General features: G+C 38.5%; 1 protein-coding gene across 1 annotated transcript in view; it reads right to left on the bottom strand.

Moving 5' to 3' along the window:
- Window positions 1-9,895: 9,895 nt before the first annotated feature.
- Pkd2 (polycystin 2, transient receptor potential cation channel) overlaps window positions 9,896-12,481 on the bottom strand; it is a 39,491-nt gene continuing 36,905 nt past the window's right edge. The window contains exons 14-15 of the mRNA XM_042668467.1: window positions 12,099-12,246; window positions 9,896-10,602 (exon numbers count right to left, since the gene is read on the bottom strand). Coding sequence (XP_042524401.1) covers window positions 10,363-10,602; window positions 12,099-12,246 — 388 coding nt within the window. The 3' untranslated portion in view covers window positions 9,896-10,362. The remainder of the gene's footprint in view (window positions 10,603-12,098; window positions 12,247-12,481) is intronic.

Genomic DNA, 12,481 nt, shown 5'->3' with positions numbered 1-12,481 from the left:
TTAAACCTTATAGTAAATATGTGGGGGAATAAATGCTATCCATGCACAGATGCTCTACTTGAGATGATAAATCTCTGCTTGTGTACCCTCTGTCATTAGAAAATAGAAGCTCTTGAAGGAGGGGAATAGGTAATAGTGATCCATTCCTAGTGTATTTTTAGAGTTAATTCCAAATAATCAATGAAGCAATGAATGCACAAGTTGTGAACTGTGTGAAGAAGGTTGTACATGTCACCCCGTCTCCCTGGTGAGGCTCCTACATTTGTCATTCTATGGACCAAATTACTAAGTACAAGCTCATTCTTCTTCAAATCTTCCCTACCTCACCACCTCCAAATTATACTGGATCTGAGCTAAGGGCTTAAAATTCAAGATCATGGACCATTATGGCAAATAGGAAATGACATCCCCTTAAGAAAATGAGCCTTGAGTGCCCATGTAGTATGCCACCTGCCCAGCCCCCACAGAGGGCTGGGCAGAGGTGTGCTGCTCTCTGCAGAGGCCTGGTGACTGAAGTTAATCATAGCAATATAGCTGACATGAAAGAAAAAGGAACAAAGAATTCCAAAATCCAAATAAATTGCTACGATGATTAACTTTCAACCAATGTGAAATCAGAATGTAATTCTGATAGAACCACTAATAGATTATTAATAACAAAATAAATAGACTATTCTAGAGCATTTTACCTATGGCTTTGTCATGATCATGAAGGGATTTTGGTGAATCATTAGAAGCTTTTGACTTCTCAATATGGTATCATTAGCTGTGCATTGGTGGCTGATAAAGAAATGTATCTCCTTTTCTTTTGATCTAGATTCAGTACTGGCATTTGCTGCTGAATTCTTAGGATCTGAGTGAGCTTTCACAGCTTCACTCAATGTAAACCACATTTTCCCCTTGATCTGCAGCACCTCTGTTGGACAGCCAGAGAAACAATTTCCCCACCTTTGAAGGATGAATATTTTAATAAACTTGCATTAGCCAACAAGAACCCTGTTTCTCTGGTGCACCAGGTCCCAGGCACACCAAATTAATGCTCATCACCACACTACAAGTCTCTGAACCAGTAGTCCATGCAGGTGGCAAATCAATGTTACTAGGAATCTGATGATTTAGGTCAGAATTTCAGCTTTGCTCTACCCTATGTGTCAGCCTCCAGAGTTCAAGAGTAAGGCAGATAGTTGATGTCTTGGGATCTAGGACAGTTTTTTAACTCTCTGGAGTTTGAATGCTCTCATCTAGAAAACAAGAATAATAACATCTGGGGCTTTCATGAAAGCCAAAGTAAGGAAAAGTATGTGAAGTCTTTTGCACTTTTCAACTGCAATAGAACTAGTTCTTTCCGTAACCACCCTTTGTGGTAGGTGCTCATGCTCTATAAATGAAATAAACTGTGAAAAAATTCTCCCATGGCATGAAGTAGCCTTCAATGAGGGCAAGAGTAGAGACATTAAGCTCCAACCAGAAAAAAGCACATATGTAGCTCATGTGCACATAATTCATCTACTAATTAGCTCTTGTTTTAAACTCTGACTTTCCATCTTTTTATAAATGAATCCAGAACAAAATATACTAAAACAGAAACCACCAAACAAGAGCATGTGAATTAATACAAGCTGCCTTCAAAACATGGTTTATTATTCAAAAAAGGTAATGTGTGCATTTTCTTCTGCATATTATTGCAAAATATAATTCAAATATTTAAAACAAATAGAGTAATATTGCTGAAATAAAAAAACTAAGGAATTATCAACAATTTAGAAAAGACAAAAGTGGAAATAATGGGAAAGTACAAAAAAGACAGGAAAATTTTGACAAAAGCATGCAGTTGAATGAGTTCACTAGATGAAAACGTTTCAATAATTGATTGAAAAATAAAATCACCTCTAAAATTTTATACAAAGCCCACACAAAATAGAATTAAAAATAAAGAAATTTTTGAGAAAGTACATCAAGGATAAAATCTTTTAAAAAGATGTTTCATGTAATTGTATTTATCTGGCAAAGGGACCTTATAAAGGAAGTATTGAATCCGATGTAAAGATTAATTATATGCTAAATGGAGTTATGCAATGATTTAGCCTATAAATGATTATGTGCTGAATAACAGAGCATCAAGATTCATAACACAATGTCTGTTAATCATATGGAGAACATTAGTAAAATCACATTGCAATTGAAAATTTAACCCTGCACCTCGCAATCTTTGACAGAGAAAGTAGACTAAAATCACTTAGTCTTATTAAGAATTGGAATTGAATGCCAGGATGCAAATGCATATGTTGCGTAGGTAGCTCAGTCTTCATGAAATTTGAGCATCTGTAACATGACAATCTTAAATCTAAAGTTGCTTCAATATCTGCATCAAAAAATCTGAAACTTTTTGGGCTGGGAAGGTAGCTCAGTGGTAGAGCGCTTGCCTTGCATGCATGAGGCCCTGGGTTCGATTTCTCAGCACCACATAAGCAAAAAGACAAAAGCTGGAAGTAGCGCTATTGCTCAAGTGGTAGAGCACTAGCCTTGCGCTGAAGAGCTGAGGGACAGCGCCCAGGCCCAGAGTTCAGGCCCCACGACCAGACCCAAAAAAGAAAAAAATCTGAAACTTTTTAACAATTTGATATGATCCTACAAGTGGAAATTTCAATGCTCTAAAACTTCATTTTGTGCACAAAATTATTTAGAGTATTGTATAACTATCATAAAGTGTATCACTAAACATTATATAATTGTATAAAATTATTCTCAGATTATGTGTGAAAAGCATGTATGAAATTGATCCCTTCCCCCAAAGTATCTATCATATACACACATGCACATACACATACACACATATGAGAATATACCAACATGTGAAAAAATTAAACTCCATTCTTATTATTTCAAATAAGAGCTACTCAACTATTGTTTTTATCAATAATTAATAACATGGTCTAATTAACAAGAAAGCTTCTTGAAGATGGTTTTTTTGATGCTAGGGATTGACCTGAGTCTATATTGTGCAATGCAAGCACTGACTGGGCCACTGAACTGCATCACCAGCCTCCAAGATGTATTTTTAATGACAAGAACAAAGATCCTACCTGGCATCAGTGGCTCATACCTGATAGCTATTCAAGAGGCTGAGATCTGAGCCTCAAAATTCAAAGCCAGCTCAGTCAGAAAAGTCCATGAGATGCTTATCTCCAATTAACCAGCCAAGTGGAATTGTAGCTCAAGTGGCAGGGCATCAGCCTTGAACAAAAAAAGCTAAGGAAGAGAGCAAGGCCTTGAGTTCAAACTCTAGTATTGTCACTAAAAGAGAGACAGATGACAGACAGACAGACAGACAGACAAAGACAGAATGAGACCTTGTTTTCACTTGAACTTACTGAACTGTAAAAAATGATGCATGTTTCCTGGACTAAAGTTCTAAATTCAGATCAGGTCAGGGTAATACTTAGCCTCTTAGATTTCGGCTTCCACTCTAAACTGTTTCCTCCAATGCCTTCAATCCTCTGCTACCTTGGGTCACACTTGGGCAGCCAGTGCTAGAGCTGGCCACTGGCCCGGGACAAGCACTTGGAGGGACCTGCCATCTTTCCCAGAGTCTGCTGCATCACAACAGTTCCACAATAGATAATCTTAAGTTTCAGCTTAACCTAGGAATAATTCTAGTAACATGTGCTGTCTTATATTCTATGAGAGTCTCTAGTCAAGTCATTTTAAAATGTTTACTTCTGTAGTGAGAGCTATGCAATCCTGTATCTTATAAAATAATGTATAATAATAATATAATGTATAAAGCTTTTTAAAATCTCTAATAGAATCCTCCTCTTTTTAAATTTTCATTTTGAAAAGACAATTATTACTGGGATTGTTTTTTGGTGCTCTTTTTGTTTGGCTAAACAACAAAAAAAGAATTTACTGAAGTCCAAAATAGTTTAAGTAAATTTGTATGTTGATTTGGGGAAAGTACTGTTAGTTCGTTTGAGATTATAGATACCCTTTGAGCATTTCAATATGTGATCACAAATAACTCTGCTTTATTGTAGGATAGGGTGAGTTCTTGCACTGAAAACTGAATAGAGGAGCTTATATTTGCCTTCAATGTGTTGTTAGTTTATATTTTAACTATATACATAACATACATTTTATGTTTTTAACCATTTTAAGTATACAGTTAAGGCCATCCAACACCTTCCAACTAAGCACTTTGTTAGCTCAAGTCTACACACACACACACACACACACACACACACACACACACACACACACACCTCTGAGATTTTATACATATTCCAGTATGCTTATTTAGTTAGAACAAGCTTTATGTGAACTACATAGCTGTCTTCTGCTCACTTACTGTGGACAATCCTTCCTGGCATTTCCATTTGCAATACTATCTTTTGCAGGCTTTCACGTAAGTTTTGACTAAGTTTCTGCTGCACCCTCCAATAGCATGCTCTTTATTAGTTTTAGGCTCTGGATAATTGTAAGCCTGAATTCTGACTACCATGAAAATCCTAATGTCATGGGTATAAAGTGCAATCTCATGTCCCTAATAACTCTTCCTGAGAAGCATGTGCTAAAGGTTCTAGAAGGAAGCTGACAGGAAAAGTGGGATCAGACAGAGGTTCATGCTTCATGCTCACATAAGACTCATTCTCAGAGGGAGAAGAAAGTGATTTTTAAAAACAAAGAGGTATCATGGCTATCCTTGGAACTGCCAGATCCCAAGTGATACCCAGGAAGATAGCAGGCAGTAATGATGATTGTACTCAGTAGCTTTAGTATAAAGTCTTTTTCCACTTTTGACAGGACCACTTCCATCTGCTCTGATCCAGCTGCTGTTTGAGAGTTTAATCTGATTCCTGAGCTTCTGGTGACATCCTGTAGCTGAGTGTCTGCCATGCTCATGGCAGTCTTGGTGAAAGAGCTGACAGAATGTCCCTGTGTCAGGAAGTCTTGCTCCCTCTGCAGCCTGTGTTCTTTGGATATCTATCTTGTGGGTGAGCAGAACCACAAAGAGCCCAGATGATCTTAGTAAGGGCTCTAGTCATCACAGCTTAAAGCTGATGTTTTCAGCATCAGGAATGAGTGAAAAGTTACTTCATAAAAGCTTCTGCCCTCAGAAGAGGGCAGAATTAGAGATCAGGAAATAAAGGAGCCTGAACTCCTAGTTACTTCTTTCAGGGTGTGGTTGTGAACTTGTGCAAGTAGGTTAAACCTACTTGCCCTCCTCTTTCAAGTGTGTATAATGTCTGTCCTAATTTGGGTTCTTTTAGAAATTTACCTACTCAACTATTAAAAGCAGGCTGCTTAGCATAGCATCTGGAAAAGTTGTAAGCACTCGTGAATGTTAACTATTACATATGAAGGCATAATTGCAACTTGGTTAACTTTTTGTTTTCAGTTGTGGGGCTTGAACTCTGGGCCTGGATACTGACCTTGAGCTGAAGAGCTAGTGCTCTACCACTTTGGGCCACCATGCCACTTCCAGTTTTCTGGTGGTTAATTAGAGATATTGGAGATAAGAGTCTCACGGACTTTCCTGCGGAAGCTGGCTTTGAACCGCAATCCTCAGATCTCAGTCTCCTGAGTAGCTGGGATTACAGGCATTAGCCACCACACTCAGAGGAATAGTGAATATAATGAGTAAAACTTGATAGCTGCTAGGGATGTAGTTGGAATTCTTTTGTTTGTTGAGGTGAGGAATTACTGAGATTCCAGGACATGGACCTCTCATGTTAAGGCTTGTAGGGGAACCACATGGCAGAGTTGTTTGATTATCCTTCTAATTACCTCCCTGTGATTCCTGCATTTAAAAAATGCCTTCTCAAATTCCTATTCAATTTTCTTTGAATTAGCCTCTGTTTAAAAATGAGTTCGTTAAGTTTCTAAAAAAGACTTTTTTTGTCTTCGATTCAATCACGCTGTGAAACAGCAATGAGCATGCAAGTGGTGTGGGGGGAAAGAGGGGGGAGCTCTTCAGGGAAATAAAATTATCAAGGCAGAGTAGGAAAATTTCAGAACTGGGAAGGATGGTGGAAATTAGCAAATCCAGGGGTGGTCAGTCTTCATGGAGGCAGTTTTGCCAGTGCTGTTTGCTGGATCAAGGCAGATGGATCTATAGGCAACTTCATCTTAGTAAAGTTTCTTTAGGAGATTCTGATGCTCTATGACACAGCACAGAGCTCTCCTGAGAAGGGTAAGTTCTCAAGAGAGAACTAGCCCAAGACCTATATAATCCCCAAACCCCTGGCCTTCTACTGTACCTGAAGTCCAGATTTCAGCCAAGATGTCTGAGGTATAGCGCCACCATTTTACAGCAAGGACTACCAACCTAAACGAAGCTTCTCAGCAGTCCTTTCTGTCTTCCTAAAAGTCACACTGATTTTTCAAACATTTTAGATTTCATACATTACAGATTATTTACTAAACAATGACAAACCATAGATTCATTGACTATTAAATCTGCAGGGATAGTGGTCTACCTACCTACTCATCCTAATGATGAAGAAACTGATATTAGTTATTCTAGTAAGTTCCTTTCAAAGGCCAATAAATGACACTAGATTATTTCATATTTACTCTCTGATGAGGAGAACTAATATGCTTTCATTTGGGGCTTACCTATAATTGTTTGCTGTGGTTTTTGTAAATGAATCTGTGAAAATATATGATAGACAGAGAAGCTACTATTGTGTGATCCATTGACCTGCATCATCTATCTGTAGGGAACAGACTATGGTTTTAATGCTAGGGTCTTCAAACTTTCTAAAGGGACAGAAAATAAATATTAGGCTTTGTGCACCATAATGTTCCTTGAGACAACTACTTGGACATCAAAGGGCAAAAACTACCATATAATATAAAACCAATTCTGTAGTTAATGACTCCACTGAGCTCCATGGCCCAAGACATTGATACGAGGAGATATGAAGGACCACCTTTCAGTAGGTGCATGTGACCATCAGCTTCCACATTGTTGACTGGTCAGGTATCCTTAAAGGGAGGGCACCACTGAGCTCAGTATCAGCTCTGCTGCTCAGAGCTGAAACATCAGTGATGGCTGTCAGATCTGTGACAGCTGAGCTATTAGAGGACCCTGCCACTTCCACAATTCTGTTCTGAAGACCATTGAACTAGCAGAATCCAAAGGCACCGTGTCATAACTCATGCTATTTTCCTAATGGCTATAAGTACTTTGGATGTTAGTAGGATTTAAATCCAAAAACCATGAAGGATGGCTTCAAAGTCAGGTTTTATATGTGCTACCATGGAAGTCCTGCAGCACAAGTCTCCAGGGCACCATCAGAATTGCGCTGTATGGGAATGAAATCCCTTGGATCAGAAATCCCTGTGTGAGCAACCCTAGTAGATAGCATGGGTACCAAATCCTTTGTGCTAAAACACTGCTGTGTGCACCTAGCAATTCAGTTAGCAGTCTGCAGCTTTCCTCCATCATAAACCAGCAAGGGGTGCTCTAACTCACATTAGTGGTAGTACTACTCAATTGCTACTATTCTTCCAGAGTAGCTTTCTAACCCAAATGCTACCTGTTTAGATAAACCTGAATTATGCGTTCTATACTGCTTCCTGGAGTTCCACCAAAGGAATAGGGCTTCAGCAGCCCACACTGTGAACCAGCTAAACATCATCCTTAATGTCATTCCCAATCTACCTATTGCCCACTGGTCCCAACATACATAGAGTCCTTGTCTTGAGTTGTACTGTCAAGGAACTCCAGAATGAGACCACATGTGACCACCTTATGTTTAAAGGCAAAGGGATGGCTTGAAATGTATATTTGGTGTAATAGAGATGTGTGTCAACTGTATTGTTTTTGGACTAGAGAAGGTGCCTTTTCCCCCACAAGCTAAGCCTTTACTAATCTCCTGATAAAAGGCAAATTACTCAGCAGTTTCAACTTAGGAAACAGACAATTCTTGCATTTGCTAGTATCTCAAGACTTTATTAAGAAGTAAAGTGCTCAGTATTACAAAACTCTTGATTGTCAAGGGAAACTTGTCTGTGTAACATCGTAACTAATACAGAGGGGAAGAAAACAGGTAAGGGACAAGGACAAAATTCTACATTATCAACAAAGAAAAATATATAGAACTTATGGGTAAAAAGAATTTTGCAAAACTGTACAAGTGAAATGAAAAGCAGCATAATAGTAAAATCTCATAAGAAGTCTCTAGTGACCATAATCAATATATGGCACATGGTCAGTGTATATGGATACCACATAATCGATGCACTTCAAATTGAAGTTTGTTTACATGTAACAACTCGACACGCATACACATAAATTATAAACTAAATTTCCCTGGAATGCAAACATTAACTAGAAAGAAAGAACTTGGTACAGCACAATCAAAGGAAAGAAGTCACAGATGGAGCCATACAGAATGTCTATAAAAGTGACCCAGTATGTTTCAACTCTACAGAAGCCGAAAAGGACTGTCTGGCCTATCTTTTATTAAAGATTCAACTGACACTGGCTATCAATCGAATGAACCATTTAATGCATAAAGAAGCAATATTAAAAAGATATTCTTCTTCTGATTCTCCAGCTGAGGACAACTCACCAACATTATATCATGGCTTTTTTGTTCCATGAGCTCTGAAAGGTCCCAATATGCCAGGTGCTGGTGACTCACGCCTGTAATCCTAGCTACTCAGGAGGCTGAGATCTGAGGATCATGGTTTAAAGCCAGACTGGGCAGGAAAGTCCGTGAAACTCTTATCTCCAATAAACCACCAGAAAACTGGAAGTGGCGCTTTGACTCAAGTGGTAGAGGATTTGCCTTGAGCTAAAGAGCTCAGGGACAGCACCCACGCCCAAAGTTCAAGCCCCACAACTGACCAAAAAAAAAAAAAAAAGGTCACAATACTTACTATGCTTGAAAAATAACACTGTCATTGTTATTGAGAAACTGATTCTACTTGATAAATTTGACAAGATTCTTCTCTTAATAAGAGCAACTGCCACTGATTCAAAGTCTGGTTTATGCCCCTCTGCTAACAAACTAACCTATTAAATTTTGCTTCATTTGCATTGTAAATTCTAGCAATGACATATAAGATCAAGATTATCCTAAGCTAAGCACCATTGGCTCTTCCCTGTAGTCTTAGCTACGCAGAAGGCTGAGATCTGAAAAATCAAGGTTTGAAGTCAGCCATGGGAGACAAATTCAAGACTCTTACCTCTAATTAATCAGCAAAAAGCCAGAAGTAGAAATGTGGCTTAAGTGGTAAAGCACCAGCCATAAGCAAAAAAGGGAATCAAGATTTTGAGGCCCTGAGTTCAAGCCCCAGTACCAGCACACAGACAAAATATCCTAAACCCTACCAGATCCTAAATCAGAGCGAAATTTATTAACTAGTACCAAACGAAGATTGTTTTATAAACTTTTTGAATTTCAAAAGTACCTTAAGATTTGCTTAAATGAGCTTACTTTTTGTAATGCATACAAAAAAAAAACTTTTGTAAGTGGGTTCCACTAGATTAGTTACAACATGAAATTCGGTTATACATGTGAAGACACATATAGGAGAACTCTTCATAGTAAACAAGCTGTTGAAAAAGTGAATGACAATTTAAGGCTTCTTCCAAGTCCTGTGTAAGCATTAAAAACACCATGGTATCCTATTACAATTGCTCTTTGGTGGTTTTAGCAGGTCATTTTATAAAAAGCTTAAATATTACAAAAACTAAGTGATACAGCTAGTTATGCAGACGTCAGACATGAGACACATTAACAGTAACATAAATGGCTCTTAACCTTTTTCTCACACATTCGTGCAAATCTAGCTTGATGGCTAGTCCCATGCTAGGTAGGGTCTGGAGTTCTCTCTGCTTTATTTTTGAGAAAAGTCTACTTCTAGGTGAGTGACCACAATGAAAGAAAGTTATGCACTAAGCTTATGAGTCACATGTGAGTAGAAAGGAAGGAATGCCTTGTTTTCCTTTCACGCACGGGACAAAAAAAACAACAGTGAATTTTGTGCTTGGAAGTGAACTTAGAAGCCCTTTCACAGTTCTCTAAGCTGCTTTAAAGGCTACTTCATTGTCAACTGAGAAGTCTTGGGCAGGTTAGCAACTGGGCATCCCTTCTCAATCTACTTTCCAAGGTATGAATTTTTAATTCAGTATGTACATCCACATTTGTCAGATGAGAAAAAGAAAAAGGAAACGTTTGATCCATGGGTAGAGTTTCTGTCAAATAAATTAAAGTGCAGGCAATTAACAATTAGTTACAGACCAGCATCATAGGGTAGTGGTGGGGTATAAATAGTGTATGTGTGTGTTAAAGCAATTCAGGGTAGGGCATTGTGAGGCTGCCTTGGGAGCACACTATAACACAGGCACTACACATGGACATTTGTGCTTGAGTTTTCAACTCCACCTTCCAGACCCTCTGTAGACTGAGAGGAGGAAGGGCGGGAAGTCCTGGGACGAGGTTGACCACTGACTCCCATTGGTGGTGTGCCTTGACCATGACCTGTCTGAGAAGCTGCATCATCTGATTCCCAGCGCTCCAGCTCTTCCCGCACCAGCTGCTCCATCTGTTCCCTGTGGCGCTCACTGTCACGCCCCAGTCTTTCATCCTAAGAAAGGAAAAAGAAGCCACTTGGTTTATCTCCACTAATATTTGTTAAAGAAACTGTGAAGAGATTAGTGGGGAATACTTTTATGCCAGATTTTACTAATGTAAACTAACTACAACTTCTTGAGATTCAAGTGAAAGCTAGGACTTAAGACTTTGAAAAAAATTTCACTGAGTATTTCCAATGCTATTTCACTTTAGAATTAATTGTTTACCATTCATCTGCAGAATTGTTTGACAAAAGGAATCACTGCTAAAATATGAAAATAAACTGCCCTTTAAGTTTTGTAAAAATATTTGTTAAATGAATGACTTATTACCAAAATGAAATGCTATTCACAATTAAATTCTTTGCTAAAACCTTTTTCATTAGTTTTACAAGGTATATGCTTTTGAGAACGTTTTTTGTTAATATGTACTTTGTTTTATTTAATACGTTTTTTTAATTGTAAAAATACTTAATTAAAGGGTTACAGTTACATGAGCAAGGTAATGAGCACATTTCCTATCAAGCATTGTTGCCTCTTCCTGTTTTTCCCCTCCCACCTCCACAACTACACTCCATCTCCCCCCATCTAAATTTAATATGTATTTTGATGTAAAGAATATATTTTGTATGCAATGCATGAATTTTGCATTATGGTTGTAAAATACACTATTTTAGGGGTCCAAAAAAGCAGTTTAATGCTGAAATAATTATATGTAGTTCATATTGTGAATGAAGCTTTGTTTCTGTAATACATAAATTTAAAAAAATAACACTTTGTAAAACAAAAAACAAAAAAAAGTCACATATTGTTGGAGGTGAAAGGTATGCTCTCTAACTGAATAATTACCAAGGGGCAAAATAATCTGTTTCTTGCTAGATAGGGTTGGAAACATACAATAACTAATAGCAATTCTCAGTCACTAACTGTCTACTTAATTATTAATTCCTTCAGAGATGGCAGGACCATTGATATGGAGTACTAAAAGTCACATCTCAGCTGGGCACCAATGACTCACACCTGTAATCTCAACTACTTCAGAGGCTGAGAATTGGAGGAGCATGAAGAAGAAAAGTTCACACCCACTCCATTTTATTTGTGCTGGTTCTGGTGCTTGAACTCAGGGCCTGGGTACTGTCTCTGAGCTTATTTGCTCAAGGCTAGCACTCTACTACTGGAGTCACAACTCCACTTCTAGCTTTTTGATGGTTAATTGGAGGTAAGCATCTCATGGACTTTCCTGACTGGGCTGGTTTCCAACCATGATCCTCAGATTATTTTTTATATTTTTTAGAAAATGAGATTGCTTGTAAATCTCACTTTCTAAGTAAATAAATAATAGTCTTCTTTAACTCTTCAAATAAAAAGTCTCCAGAGTGTGCACATGCACACACATACGCATGCACGACACACACACGCACACCTACACACACACATGCACACACGCAGGCACACACACCACTGAACATCTTTTTCAGCAGTCAGGTGTTTTCTGATCATGACCACTTACCTCAGCCACCCCATCCAGCAGCCTCCCCAGCACCTCCCGTCTCTTCAGTTTGGCTCGCTCCATGATCTCCAGCTTTACAATCACAGCATCAATCTTGGACACAACACTGCCAATGGAGTGCTCCATGCGGTCCACTCGTCTCACCAGGCTGCAAGAAATCACAAAGAAGACCAAAGCACTGGGTCATTAATAGATCAGAGTTTCCACATGCAATTGATATTTTTCTTTCTCTTAAACAATCCGATTCTCTGCCATAGTTTCTATGTGGTCTCAAGTTTTAGAGACGAACTACCCTATGCGGCTGGTTAGACTGCTGCCTGTAGCAAACTTCCTTCCAGTCAGCATGGTATCTTGAAAGTCTTAAAAAGCTGTGCCATCCTTTC

The sequence above is a fragment of the Dipodomys spectabilis genome, unplaced genomic scaffold (genome assembly GCF_019054845.1).
Source record: "Dipodomys spectabilis isolate Male_0828 unplaced genomic scaffold, ASM1905484v1 ptg000436l, whole genome shotgun sequence".
Lineage (NCBI taxonomy): Eukaryota > Metazoa > Chordata > Mammalia > Rodentia > Heteromyidae > Dipodomys > Dipodomys spectabilis.
The sequence above is the reverse complement of the archived record's forward strand: the minus strand, read 5'-3'. Positions and strand labels throughout refer to the sequence as shown.